This window comes from Rhamphochromis longiceps, linkage group LG19 (assembly GCF_057381845.1).
Source record: "Rhamphochromis longiceps isolate RC_006_pf linkage group LG19, R_longiceps_female_GT1.1, whole genome shotgun sequence".
NCBI classification, from domain to species: domain Eukaryota; kingdom Metazoa; phylum Chordata; class Actinopteri; order Cichliformes; family Cichlidae; genus Rhamphochromis; species Rhamphochromis longiceps.
The window spans coordinates 6,752,663-6,767,760 of record NC_140575.1 but is presented as its reverse complement, the minus strand read 5'-3'; the positions used below and the strand labels follow the sequence as shown (position 1 = coordinate 6,767,760).

Below are 15,098 nucleotides of genomic sequence, written 5' to 3'. Positions count from 1 at the left end.
GGGTAGCAAAATCCTGTTTAGCCATGGCTCAATGAGGTCGGGGGGTGTAGCAATTTTATTCAATAACTTTCCCGGGGATCTTGTAATACAACGAACTGACTTGAATGGTCATTGGTTGATTGCTGTAATGAGAGTTGAAAGTTTGTTTTTCATTTTAGTCAACGTTTATGGATATAACAATGAAAGTCAGAATAAAATTATGTTAGAAGATATAACTTCAAATATTTTTGAACTTAAAGGTCGATACCCTACAGAATACATTTTAATGGGTGGTGATTGGAATATGACTCCTGATGAATGGACTGATAGATGGCCCTCAAGGACAGGTAGACCACAAAAAAATAACCTAATTATAGAATTTTTGATTAATAACAACTTGACAGATATTTGGAGAGTAAGAAATCCAGAAATTAAGAGCTTTTCCTGGTTTAAACCAAATGGAGCTTGTAAATCTAGAATAGACTATTGGCTAGGAAGTGACATCATTCTTAGCCACACTGTAAAAGTTGCAATGTCAAATGCACCTCTATCTGATCATTGCTTTATTGAACTGTGCTTAGAATCGGAAATTAGACAATCAAATAAAAGAACTTATTGGAAGTTCAATGCCAAACTTTTACAAAATGAAGACTACTGCAACATAGTCAAAAAAATTATAAAAGATATTATGGCTGATCATCTAATTGTAGGATATATCAATAAATGGGAATTCATTAAATTCAAAATTAGAGAATTTAGTATTCAATTCAGTAAAAACATAAGTCAAAAGCAAAGAGAATATGAATGTAAATTATTCCAAGAAATTACTTATTGCTGTAGTAAAGATGATCTAAATACCCAAGAAAGGAGTAAACTTATGGAGTTGCAAACTAAATTAGATCAGCTCTACCTAAATAAAGCAGAAGGAGCTTTTGTGCGTTCACGGGCCAAGTGGATTGAGGAGGGGGAAAGAAATTCTTCATATTTTTTTAATTTAGAAAAGAGCAGACAGAAAAGAAATTTTATATCTTCTCTGTTAATTGATGGCATTGAATGTGACGACCCTAAAATTTTGGAGAATGAAACTTATACATTCTATTCCAATTTATACTCCTCACAGTTCTCCCAAGCAGATTGTGATGTCTTTTTTGATCAAATAGATAATCTGATCCCTAAAATTGATGAATCATTTAAGGAATTATGTGAATCTGACTTCAGAATTGAAGAATTAGATGCATCTGTTACGAAAATGGCACTTAATAAATCCCCTGGTCCAGATGGGCTGACAGTTAATTTCTTCCAATTTTTTTGGGAAGACTTATGGGAAATTTTATTCAAAGCTATACTGGCCAGTATTGAAAAGGGAGAATTGATGTCTAGCATGAAACAAGGATTAATTACATTAATTCCTAAACCAAACAAAGATAAACGACAATTGGATAACTTAAGGCCCATAACTTTATTAAATACAGATTATAAAATTTTCTCTAGCTCAGTTGCAACAAGGCTCAAACAAGGGGTTTCAAGTATAATTAGTGAGACACAATCAGGGTTTTTGAAAGACAGGAACATTCATAATAATATCAGATTGGTTTTAGACTTACTGGACTACAATGATCTGATTAGTGATGACAGTTTTATTCTTTTCTTGGACTTTTATAAAGCTTTCGATTCAGTAGAACATCCTTTTATTTTAGAAACACTAACTCGATTTGGATTTGGGGATAAATTTAGGAAGATAATAGATATACTGTATAATGATATAAATAGCTCTGTGTCATTAGGCTATGGCACTGGTAAAAGATTTGGCGTCAAAAGAGGAATTAGGCAAGGGTGTGGAAGCTCTCCGTTGTTGTTCATAATGGTTGTGGAGATGCTCGCAATTCTAATTAAAAACAGCAGCGTTGCCGGAATTGAGATTATGGACAATTCTTTAATAATTAGTCAACTTGCGGATGACACTACTCTTTTCTTAAAAAATGAACATCAGATTCCCCTGGTAAAACAAATAATCACTACATTCTCAAAAGCTTCAGGCTTAAAGTTAAATTTAAATAAATGTGAATTATTGGCATTAAAGGAGTGTAATTCACAATTACTGTACGATATAAAGGTGAAGAGGGAGGTAAAATATTTGGGCATCACAATTTCAAAAGATCACAAAGTCTTAGAAAAAGTAAATATTTTAGATAATGTTGACAAATGTAAGACAATCCTAAATAAGTGGTTACAAAGAGACATCACAATTTTTGGAAGAATATTATTAACCAAAATGGATAGTTTATCTAGATTTATATATCCAGCTTACTCTCTATCAATATCGAATAAAGTTATTAAAACAATTAATAGCTTGAATTTTAATTTTATTTGGAGGAATAAGTGCCATTATATATCTAAAGATGATTTGGTTAAACCATACATTGAAGGCGGTGGAAACGCAATTGATTTTGACATAATGAATGGTGTTTTGAAACTTAAATGGTTAAAATCCTTCCTAAATAATCCACACTCCATTTGGTTTTTTATACCAAGTAAGGTCTTTAACACACTAGGGGGTATCGACTTTCTCCTAAAGTGTGACTTTGAAATTACTAAGCTACCTGCTAAACTCTCTGAATTCCATAAACAGGTCCTTCTTTATTGGAAAATGTTATTTAAACATAATTTCACTCCACATAATTGCCCAATTTGGAACAATAGATATATACTGATGAACAGAAAATCTATTTTTATTCAAGATTGGTTATCAAAAGGTGTTTGGGCAATTGCCCATTTTGTAGATGAGGAAGGACATGTTCTAGGACATCAAGATTTTTGCCAAAAGTTTAATATCCAATGTTCTAAAAGTAAATTTAATCGGGTTATAAAATCCATTCCATTGTCACTTAAAAACATAGTTGTAAATGATATAATATATTCTGACATCTCCCCCAAGTTAAGGCAATTATATATAGATGGTATTCGATTTTGTGATGTTAAATGCAACAATAAGTTTCTTAGATCTTCATTAAGGAGTCTTTATTCTCCAAATTTACTTAGACGTAATTACATATTAAAAGATTTCCAAAGGGAAGAAATTGAAAGAATAAGAACTGATTATATCACCTTCCCTATCCCTCCTAAAGGGAAAGAAGTCCAATTTAAAATCTTGAATAAAATTTACCCGACAAATAGACTCCTTAGTGATAGATTCAAAATAGAAACGGGTAATTGTGTATTTTGTGAAACAGAAGAGGAGGATTTGGACCATCTATTCTTTTTGTGCAATTTTATACAAATATTTTGGTTGGATTTTCATACCTGGCTTTATTCCAGTGGGATTCAAATTACCCCATTTACCTTAAATATGATAATGTTTGGAGTGTTTTTGAAAGAAAAGAAAGCTAATTATGGTGTTAATGTGTTATTAATCTTGTGTAAGTATTTTATACATAAATGTCGCTTTTTTAAGATTAAACCAACACTGGCTCACTGGAAAAACGACCTAAACCTGTTGGTTAAATCTTTGACTTTAGTTAAAAAGAAAAAGGCTGCTTTTTTTGTTTCCTTTGTAGAAGATTTTGATTTAGTGAGTTAATAATCTGTTAATTTATGTGACCCCATCTTTATATTTTATTTTCACTATGCATGAAAGTTCCTAATATGTAAGAAATGTTTATTCTCTGAATCTGTAATATATGGTGCATTTTGTTTGTATGTTTATATTACTAATAAAAGAAAAAAAAAATAAAAAAAATAAAAAAAAATAAAAAAAATATTTGAATGATACGGTTAGCGCCCGGGGGAGAGAAAGATGGCGGAATAAGCGGTTGTACAATCTGCGGGTCTGATTAAGAAACGTGATTTTGATGTCCTGTAAAATACTTTACTGACAAACTGTTACTCCAAAGGAAGTAGAACGCAAGCGAAACCCCCTGGAAGTTACTTTGACAGACCTTCAGGCAGACACAAAGATAAACTTAGAGCGATAAAAATGGCTAACCCCAAACTAACAGGTAGCCTCTCCGACCTTGCTGCTATGCGGGAAGCATGTGAGGATGAAGATATAGAAGAGATGGAACTTCAGAAAGAGATCGGAAGACCCATAGGTGACCACACTCCGTTACCAAGTCCCAATCCCAAAAAAATGAAAAGCAAAATAACTGAGAAGCAGGTGAGCATCGAGAATGTATATGAAGTTTTACTTGGCTTCACAAAGAGATGCGAGGAAAGGTTTGATTCGCTTGAAAAGAAGTTGGAAGCCTTCGAACAACGCATTGAAGTAAATACACAGGCGACCCAAAAAAACAGAGAGGAAATTGACAAGCTGACGACGAAGGTGGAGTCGCTGATGAAGGAAAACAAAGAATTAAAGGAGAGCTGTCGGGAGAGTGCACGTTACCGCAGAAGATGGGACCTCAGAATTTTGGGTCTGACAGAGAAGGACAACGAGAATACACGTGAAACAGTGATCGGCATTCTAACAAGAGTGGTTCCTGTATCAGTGGAAAAACTGCAGCTCATGGTTGATACAGTACACCGACTGGGGAAGAAAGACAATGCAGTGAGCAACAAGGTGCCAAGACCAATCATCATACAGTTCAGCATGAGGACGGCAAGGGATGAAGTATGGAGGAAATCCAAAGAGGCCAGGGTCTGCAAAGAACTGAACATAAAATTTAAAGAGGACTTCTCCAAAGAAGACCGTGAAGCTCGGATCAAGCTGTGGCCCAAGGTGCAGGAAGCTCGAAACAACGGCAAAAGAGCATTCCTAAAGGAGGGTTATGCAATAATAGACGGTAAAAGGATCGATCTGTGAGATGCACTTGAAGAAGTCACTACAAGTTAACCATAAAATGTGGGTATGTATGTGTGTATATATATGTTTATATATACATATCTGTTAAAAATACACAAATAAAAAATAGGAGAGGGTCAAAAAGCAAAGTCGTAGTTAAATGTGAGCTATACAGAGCTAAAATTGCCGCATATATAAAGGGGTAGTACTGTGATAGGGTCGGAGTACTGTTATGATTACATAGGTAGGACACTAGGCTTATTCCTGCTTCAAGCACTTTTTTTTCTTCTAGTAAGTGCCAAGGAAGCCGTTACTGTTCTTGTTTTGTATTTTGTTCCTGCGTTTTTTGTTTTTGTTTTTTCTTTATCTTATAGATGGCTGTTCTATTAAGTTCCTTAAATGTTCGAGGCTTAAAAAACAATGTCAAACGTAAGGCCATGTTCTTATTCTGCAAGGAAATTAAGGCAAACATTTTGTTTTTACAAGAAACACATTCTGGTAAGGAAGAGGAAACATTTTGGAAACATCAATGGGGAGATAGTATTCTTTATTCACATGGTACTACTCACTCAGCAGGAGTTATGATCTTATTCAACAAATTTGCAGGGAGAGTTATTGATCATAAAAGCGACGGAATGGGGCATTGGATCATGGTGTTGGTAGAAGTCTGTGAACAGAAAATTATTCTTATTAACGTGTATGGATACAATAACAGGTCGCTAAATAGAAATATGATGTCTAACTTAAGTAAATTAATTGCAAAGTGGAGTACTACATATGGTTCTACCCAGGTGATAACTGGAGGCGATTTTAACCTGGCTCCTAACTCATGGCTTGACAGACAACCACAAAGAGGAAATCAACCAGAACACGATAGCATTACTTGTGACTTTTGTACGACAACCAATATGATCGATTATTGGAGGATGACAAACCCAAATACGAAGAAATATACTTGGTTTAGTCCATCAAATAAAAACGTATGTTCAAGATTAGATTATTGGCTTGTCTCCCAAACAGTATCATCATATGTTACGAAATGTGAGACAGTCAACCCCACTTACTGATCATTGTCTGATAAGTCTCTTATTATCTCTACGTAAACAACAAAGATCTGACAACATATGGAAATTTAACAATAGTTTATTACAAAACGAAGACTTCTGTAAACAAGTTAAAGAACTTAAATCAGAAATTAACAATATGAGCATGACTAATGTCAGTAAATGGGAATGGTTTAAATATAATGTGAAACAATTAGCTATAGAAACGGGAAAGAAAGTGTCTGCCCTACGCGTACGTGAACAGAAAAATCTAATTGAACAAATTCATTTATTATGTGGTAAACCCTGTATGACTGCGGAAGAGTCAGAACGCTTACAATCTTTACAAAATAAGCTAGATGAGGTGTACTTGATTAAAGCTAAAGGAGCATATGTAAGGTCTAGAGCCAAGTGGATTGAGCATGGAGAAAAAAATTCATCTTATTTCTATAGTCTAGAGAAGCGTAGACAAACAAAGAAAAAAATAACTAAATTGAGTAAGGATGGTACTATAATTGAGGAACCAAACAAAATAAGTGAGGAAATTAACATGTTCTATAGTAATCTGTATAAATCAAGAACTGAAAAAGAAAATGCAGATATCTTTTTTGATATGATTAAAGATCAGGTTAAAAAATTGGAAGAGGATGATAAAACATGGTTAGAAGAAGATTTGAAAATATCCGAATTAGATACAGCTCTAAAACAAATGAAAAATGGAAAATCGCCTGGAATTGATGGTTTAACGATTGAATTTTATAAAACCTTTTGGCAAGACATTAAAGATTTGTTATTTAATGGCTTTTTGGATTGTTTAAAAAATGAAGAACTATCCCCAACAATGAAAACAGGATTAATAACCTTATTACCCAAACCAAACAAAGATTTACAAATGCTAGACAATTGGAGACCCATAACACTTTTATGTAACGACTACAAATTATTAGCCTTAGTATATGCAAATAGGCTTAAAAGCGTCTTAACCAAATTGATTGATGAGTGCCAATCAGCGTTTATTAAAGGAAGGCAGATTCATAATAACATAAGATTAATATTAGATATGATTGACTATCGATCCTTTATTAATTCAGAAAGTTTAATACTATTTATTGACTTTTTTAAAGCATTTGATTCAATAGACCATAATTTTTTATTTAGATCTTTAGAACTTTTTGGATTTGGAAACAAATTTTGCAAAGTGATCAAACTGTTCTACAAGCAAATTTATAGTTATGTTTCGCTCAATCCAGGCATAACATCTAGGATAGACATATTCTGTGGAATTCGACAGGGTTGCCCAATTTCTCCAAAATTATTTATTCTTTGCACTCAATTAATGGCTTACCTCATTGTGAACCATTCAGACATCGAAGGAATAAACATTTTTGATATTGAACTGAAAATAAGTCAGTTTGCAGATGACACAGTAATATTTTTAAAGGATAAATCAATACTCGAGAAAGCATTGAATGTCATTTCAATTTTTTCTAAAGCTTCAGGCTTGTGTCTGAACCTAAAGAAGTGTGAACTTTTGCCACTTTATGATTGTTTGGAAAATAGCATGAGGACGATTCCAGTGAAAAATGAAGTTAAGTATCTAGGCATCTATTTAGACAAAGACATCAACACTAGAGAATCAAAAAACCTAAAAGACAAAATTGATGGCATGTCCAAAACACTAAATCATTGGTTGACGAGAGATATTACAATTTTTGGACGCAATCTATTATCCAAATCAGAGGGCGTCTCAAAGATGGTTTATCCAGCATACTCACTATACATTACCCCGAAAAGCATTAAAAAGATTAACTCTATAATCTATCAATTCATTTGGCGCAATAAAACACATTACATTAAAAAATCACAACTTGTCAAAGATTACGCTAAAGGTGGTATAAAGTCAATTGATTTTCAATCAATGGTTGGAGTATTTAAAATAAACTGGATAAAAGCCTTCCTCTTGAAACCTGACTCCATATGGTTCCATATCCCAAAAAATATTTTCAAAAAGGTGGGAGGGTTGGATTTTCTCCTGAAATGTGATTTTGATATATTGAAGTTGCCTGTGAAACTGTCAGAATATCATAAGCAGGTCTTGTCTTATTGGAAGATGGTGTTTGCCCATAACTTTTCACCACATTGCTCCACCTTGTGGAATAACAGAACAATTACAATTAATAAGAAGTCATTGTTTATTAAAGAGTGGTTTGAAAAAAACATAATCTTTATAACAGACTTACTTGATGAAAGGGGTCAGTTTCTCTCAGTGGGTGTTTTTAATGCTAAGTTTAACATTCAGTGTTCCCTTAGAGAATATGACAAGGTTTGTAAGGCAATCCCCTTACCTCTGTTGAGTTTGATTCAAGGTTATTTGTATTACTCTAAGGCACAAATTAGTCTACCTTCTTTACATCTAAACCAGATTCTTTTGACGGATAAAAACTGTAATAATAAAACCATGAACAAGATATTTAAAAACAAATTATTTCACGACTTTAACAGTAACACAAAACTAAAAGGGAGTAATGTTAAAATAACGAACAAATATACGCACTTTTTAAAATGGCCTATCCCCCCCAAAGTCAAAGAAATGCAATTTAAAATAATTAATGGATATTACCCAGCAGCCGAAATGCTTAAAAAAAGGTTTGGGTTTGAGGTAGAGCCATGTGGATTTTGTTCACAAAATGCGGAAAGTATTGATCATTTGTTTTTTTCCTGCTCAGTAACAACTGACTTTTGGCAAGATCTAGTAGACTGGTTGAGTATAAGAATAGATGGGATGACCCCACTGACTCTAACACAAGTTTTATATAATAATGGTGATCCATCTAAGGAACTGTCCATGCTACACAAGGTGGTGATAATTATGGGCAAATACCACATACACAAATGCAAATGGCAAAGTAAAAGACCTTCCCTAACTGTATTGAAAATTGAATTAAAATCTTTTTTGTCATCTTTAGAATTACTGAGGGATTCATGTAAAGAGGCTGCTTTGATATGCGACAATGGGACTCAATCTCTATCCTTTTAATGATTGTGTTTTTGGTGTACTAAGTAAGCCACATGTATGTTAAAGTGTTCGCAGAAAGGAAACTGTTATATGTCATAAAAATGGCCTTCATATATTTATGTATATGTATATATGTGGTTTTTTTTTTTCGTTTGATTTCTTATTCAACCTTTTCAAGATGTTGTTGCACAAATGTTGTCTCCCAACGAGAGATTGTAATATGTGCATAAATTTAATTAAAGTATTTAAAAAAAAAAAAAAAAAAAAAAAAAAAAGATACGGTTAGCGCCCAGTTAGCTCCTAGCATTTCTCAACAGCTCTGCCTCCTCTTCGACTGCCCGGGACATTTAAACAATGGATAATCCGTATACAAAGAAATTCATGCTTTTCTCCTCAACAGAGCGTCCCCCGATTGAGCAACAGCGCCGTAAAATAAGAAGAATGGCGCCTAATTACAGAGTTAATAATGCAGACTTTGTAATATCTCACGTGTAGATTCATCAGCCAGATGAAGTGTTTACTGACAATTGACAGTGATAGCGCACATCATCATCACTATTCCAACAATCCTCTCCTCACAGACAAGCATAAACACACTCGACTATCGCTAAATCAAATTTAACACACGTTTGTAATGACGCTAATTCAGTTTATAATAGGGTTTATTCGCTCGGTCAGCAGGTGGCGGTATCCTCGTACACTGGGGAGTACACTGCCATTAAACGAACAGAAGAAGAAGAAAACATCTGCACATGCGCAGTAAGGATCGGGGAGTCCTGATCCGTAACTATCTTTTTATTTTTCGTTTTTGTCTACATTGTACTGAAATGCTTCATTATTGCAAACATTTTAAGATATACTTGTTATTCTTAACATCTTAACAGATACTCTGACCCAGAACTATCGTAAAACGCTACGACCGGAAGTAGAAACCTTTCGCGCATGCGGGGTACCGATCGGGTTTCCGGTACGGATCGGGTAGTAACATTAACTATGGAACAGATACAGCTTTTGCCACCAGAAGTTTGGGTCTATGTTCTCAGCTACCTGAACACGGAGGAAAAACACACTGTCCGCTTCTGCTGCAAGCACCTAAAGAATCTCGTCGACCACCCGTCTCTGTGGAGAGACTACACGGTAGTGCTGTCCGACCTCCGACGTTATACGTACGGCTTCTGGGACACTTTAAACTACCGCAGTCTCACCCGAGTAACGGTGCGGCATTTGGGGCGCAAAGAGTGGCGACGCCTCGTGAAGTTCCTCCCGTCACTCTCCACCATTGTGTTTGTGGACGGAGGACGGCAGTATAAGGAGAAATACTTGGACGCCCTTTCCAGGTTCCCCGACCTGAGGGGTGTCGGGGTGCGAAACGCTATCTGGGACGAGCCGGTTCTGGGGCACAATCTGGCAGTCCAGCTGGGGAGGCGGCTGACTCAGTTAAGCGTGTGCAACGTCCGTCTGCCCAACACGGTGCAGTTCATCAACAGCGTGTCGCACCTGGTCAACCTGCGGTACTTGCTCTTCCACCAGCAGGGAGAGGGCTACGGGCTGGACACGGTCAGGCCAGTGCCCTGCAGTGTTTTCCACAACCTGCTTCTGAACCTGACCAAGCTCAAACACCTATCCTGGGGGATGAAAGGGGAGCCGCCGGAGCCCCTGCCAGATGATTATTTCAACCCAGCGGACCCGGACCAACCAGGTGAGTCTCGTCACTCATCCAACGGGAAACTGCTGTGGTATAGGCTATCAAAGCATCAAAACCAGGCTTTAGAGCTGGTAAGCCAAGAACTGTGCCATTGTCCTCAAGATTTTCTATGCTGTCCTTCACATCCATCAAGAGACCTAACGCACGTTGGCTCAGGAGGTCACTATTAACAAACCTTAAATATTCTAATATTGCACATAGATATGCTCTAGCTTGTAAATTACATAAAAATGCCCTATTTGCAAACTTGCAACACCAGTAACACCAATGCAGTGTGTTTAGGATAATGTTTGACTATTATTTGTAAGTGTACATTATGTTACAGCATTACAAATCCCAGTACAGACGACGCTGAAGTTGCCACATAGCCCTGAGTTTTTCCTGGGAATTTGTCTAGGTTGAAACAACTTTTTGTAGACGTGTGCTTTGCACCTGCACTCTTACACATAGACAAACCTTGAATGCAATCCGCGATCTAGCCTAATCACACGAACTACTGCTGGTCAGTTCACTTTACCTCAAATGACAATTTCAAATATTTGTTTAGTGACAGGGACAGCTTGTTTTAAACATGGCAGTGGAAAGGAAAATGACTCAAAATCCAAATTTTAGACTTAATTTAGTGTGTTGGAGAAATTTGTTTTGATACTGCAGTTTTGATACATATGGCCAATCTGCTGTACTAGTATTACTGTATCTCGGTGCTGCATTTGACACAGTGGGCCTCATTGTCCACTGCATCAGCTTAAGCAGTGTGCGTTGTCTCCAAACGAGGGCCAGAGGGACGAGCGCAGCAACAATGGTAAGAACCAGGAGAAGAACAAAGCCAAACAGATTAGTTTGTGTAAATGCTTTTATTACAAAGTATCCAGCATAATGAGATGGCTGTGCCACTATATCAACAAACTAACATATCCTGAAAGGGCTGATTAAACAAAAGAAAAATACTTCTGCTGCCAAGCTGCAGATTAGGTCATGTACAAATGGTGACTAAAGACAAGTTTCCCTTACTGCATACTGCAGTGTTCTGTTTCTTACTTAATTGCTGCAACTTTTACCCAACGTTTTATACTATTACAACTGCAGATGGTTTTATTTGCTGTGCAGCACTGTGGTCAAAGTCCGTTGTGTCCACCTCCAGTCCTTGAGAGCCACTGTCCTGTAGCTTTTAGATGCATCCTTGTTCTGACACACCTGAATCAAATGAATGGCTTGTTACCAGGACTTTGCCAAACTTGATGGCATGCTGAAGAGGTAATCCAATCATTTAATTCACCTGTGTTGGAGTAGGGATGCATCTAAAAGCTGCAGGACAGTAGCTCTCGAGGACTGGAGTTGGACGCCCCTGTGCTAGGATATAGAAATAAACATACTTTTTGGTCCTGCAGTGTTCTGCTACGGTGGCCCTGTGCTGACCACTCTGGAACTGGTGGATTACCCAGAAACCACCCTGTCAGAGAATGCGCTGAGAAGTCTCACCTCTCTTGAGTCGCTGGCCGTCAGGTACAGGTACATCAGAGAGGGCGTTGAGTGTCGCCTGCAGGCCTGGCTGAGTCCTCTGCAACACTTAAAATCTCTCACTATCATCGGTGAGTAACTCTGCTGTTCTGCAGTTTGTGTGGGTTTCTTTTAGTTGGTCTGGGACAACTGCATAATTGTTAGGCAACTAATATTTTTTGCGCAGGTTTAAAAAGCATCTTTCTGCATCGTTATATGCAGTTTATTTGGCAATGTCAGTGCATCTTAATTCCTGGTTTTCAAAGCAGAACTGAGCCTCAGGCGGGGGAAATAATAATAATGGATTGCATTTATATAGCACTTTTCGAGACCCTCAAAGCGCTTTACAATTCCACTATTCATTCATTCACTCACATTCACACACTGGTGGAGGCAGCTACAGTTGTAGCCACAGCTGCCCTGGGGCCGACTGATAGAAGCGAGGCTGCCATATCGGCCCTTCTGGCCATCACCAGTAGGCGGTAGTTGAAGTGTCTTGCCCAAGGACACAACGACCGAGACTGTCCGAGCCGGGGCTCGACCTAACTACAAGATGAACTCCCAACTCTCGAGCCACGATCGCCCGAAATCCAAGTTTCTCCTTAACTCTTGGTGCTGCTTTCTGTCCTTGTAGGTGGGAATTCTCTCACTACCTATACCACCACCATCCCACCCAGTGTGACCAGGCTGACGCTGCGAGTAGCCATAACGCTGAAAGACATGGACTCTATTGCGCCTAAAGTTCCAGGACTGGAGCACCTTGATATTGAACAGAACCGCTCCAGTGGCAGTCTCTGCAGACGGATCCCTATGCTGTTTCCTCAACTCAAGACACTCAGGATACGGTGAGCCTTAGTTCATCCTAGTTTTTCTGCCTGGCAGTCTAAGCAGGAGAATGTTAGAATAGAATAGAATAGAATACTTTTATTTGTCAATTTCTTCAAATGTACTTGCCATACAAAGGAATTGAAATTACGTTTCACACTGTCCCATGCGTAGGCATTGACAACAATAAGGTGCAGATGCACAACAAAAACAAAAACAGCCCTAACAATAAGATAATAAATAGTAATATAATAATATAAATAGTGCTAAAAGAATACTAAAAAAATATATATAGCAGCAGGTGTGTGCAATTGCAATGCAAGTCAGGAATGTTTTCAGTTCTTGGTTCAGAGAGTGTTTCCTTGTTGGAGAGTGTGAGGGGGTAGAGTCCAATCTGTCTACTATACTTCTGCCAATCTGGTGATTCTGCTGGCTGGGAGCCGGGAGGGAAGAGAGTTCAGCAGTCTCACAGCCTGGTGGATGAAGCTGTTGGTGAGCCTGGTAGTGCGGGAGCGGAGACTTCTGTATCTCTTTCCAGAGGGCAGGAGGCTGAACAGACAGTGCGCGGGGTGGGTTGCATCGTTGACAATTGTGATGGCTTTGCGGGTGAGGCGAGTGTTGATCAGAATGTTGATCAGACTGTATTATTTATCATAAAGTAAAGCATAATGTCTTCTCATTTGAGAACATTAGGTTTTTCCTTAAGAATGGCTAAAAACAAGTATTCAGTTATAAAACATTTTAGATTCATTTTCAACTAACAGATTATCCCATCAGATAATGAAAATTTGGGTTACCCAAAATTATTTGGATAAATTTGGTCATTTCAAGATTTTGCAGGGAACTAATCTGTGGGGACAGTTTTCTGCAGTGAATGAACAGTTTGTTCTTTTTGTTTTTTTTAAATGTCTAATCCCTGTAATAAAATTATGTTTCAAGAAATGTAATGATCTAAGTAAGGGAAGATTTGGATAAAATCCCAGTGAAGAGGTCTCCACAAACTACTGTTAATTAAAAATGAAAATAAGCATTAATCAGTCATTTAAGAAATGCTGATTGTTTAAATGTGCACTTCTCTTCTATATAACCTGCCTCAAAATATACAGGGCACTAAAGCATCCATACATGATGAAATCTTAGTCCGTTCAGTGGTGATCGGATGTGGCAGTTTGATTTGTGCAAGTTGTTTCTTGTGTCAATCGGGAAGTCCCCCCCCTACAACTGCTCAGTTAGCATCAGCTATTTTAAATTAACTATAAGTTTGTTTGTTTTTTCCTGGAAAAAATTGTTTCCTGTTTTGTTTTTTGTTTTTTAAAGCTGCAGGCCTTTTTTTTTTTTTTTTTGTATCTGTATAACAGGGTATGAGGTCCACATGACCCAAAGACCTACAATAGACCTATTAATAAGTAAATGAGGGTGGCAGTGGCTCAGGATGTGGATTGTCTACCAATCCGAAAGTCAGTGGTCAGATTTCCATTGGGCAAGAATCTGAACCATGAGTTGCTTTGATGCCTTAATCAGGATGTGTGCGTGTGTAAGAGATGTTGGATTAAGGCGCCTGGGCATAGAAAAGCACTTGTATGGATGTGTGTGTTCGATTGGGTGAATGAGAGCTTTGAGTTCTCAGCTGGAGAAGAAAGGTGCTATTTAAGTACCAGTCCATTTACTGTTTAAAGACGTTTCAACAAGCAAACAAGAAAATGACCTTACTACAACCCTATAAGATATTGTGAACCTGCTCTTGAGGTACGTTAACGAGTCCTGTCCTGTTTCCTGCAGATTTTTCCGCCGGGAACCAGAGAAAGACCTGCTGAGCCTCCACAAGCTGCGACACCTGGTGCGGCTGGAGCTGATCGTGGAGCGTTCGTTCATCCTCCGAGATTACCTCAACGGGCACCCTTGGCCGAGCCCATCTGTGCAGGAGCTGATCAGTGAGCTGCAGGAGCTGTCTGAGAACAGGATCACGGTCATAACAACGATGCGGCAAAGGAACCCACTGCGTGAATGTGACTGTGTGTGGGAAGGAGACTGAACGGGTGCGAGGCAGAAATGTGGGAATTAAGTTATTTTTCTTCCCAAAAGCACTGCACCAGAATGAGCAGTGTCAAGAAGACCTGAGGTAAGACCCGTTGTCTGAAGGCATATGAAGGCAGCCATGGATCAGGAGTACTGAAGGTCTTCTCGGTCATAAAGCTAATAAATAGGCCGAAATGTGACACTTTTTTTTTTTTTTTTTTTTTTTTTTTTTGCAACAAA

General features: G+C 37.6%; 1 protein-coding gene across 1 annotated transcript; it reads left to right on the top strand.

Annotated features, from left to right (window-relative positions):
- The first annotated feature begins 9,742 nt into the window (after positions 1-9,742).
- Positions 9,743-15,009, top strand: LOC146646083 (uncharacterized). The gene is made up of 4 exons (XM_085391538.1): positions 9,743-10,514; positions 11,909-12,109; positions 12,652-12,862; positions 14,622-15,009. The coding sequence occupies exons 1-4, from the start codon at positions 9,758-9,760 to the stop codon at positions 14,872-14,874; spliced, it is 1,422 nt and encodes a 473-aa protein (XP_085247664.1). The 5' UTR covers positions 9,743-9,757; the 3' UTR covers positions 14,875-15,009.
- The last annotated feature ends 89 nt before the right edge of the window (positions 15,010-15,098 follow it).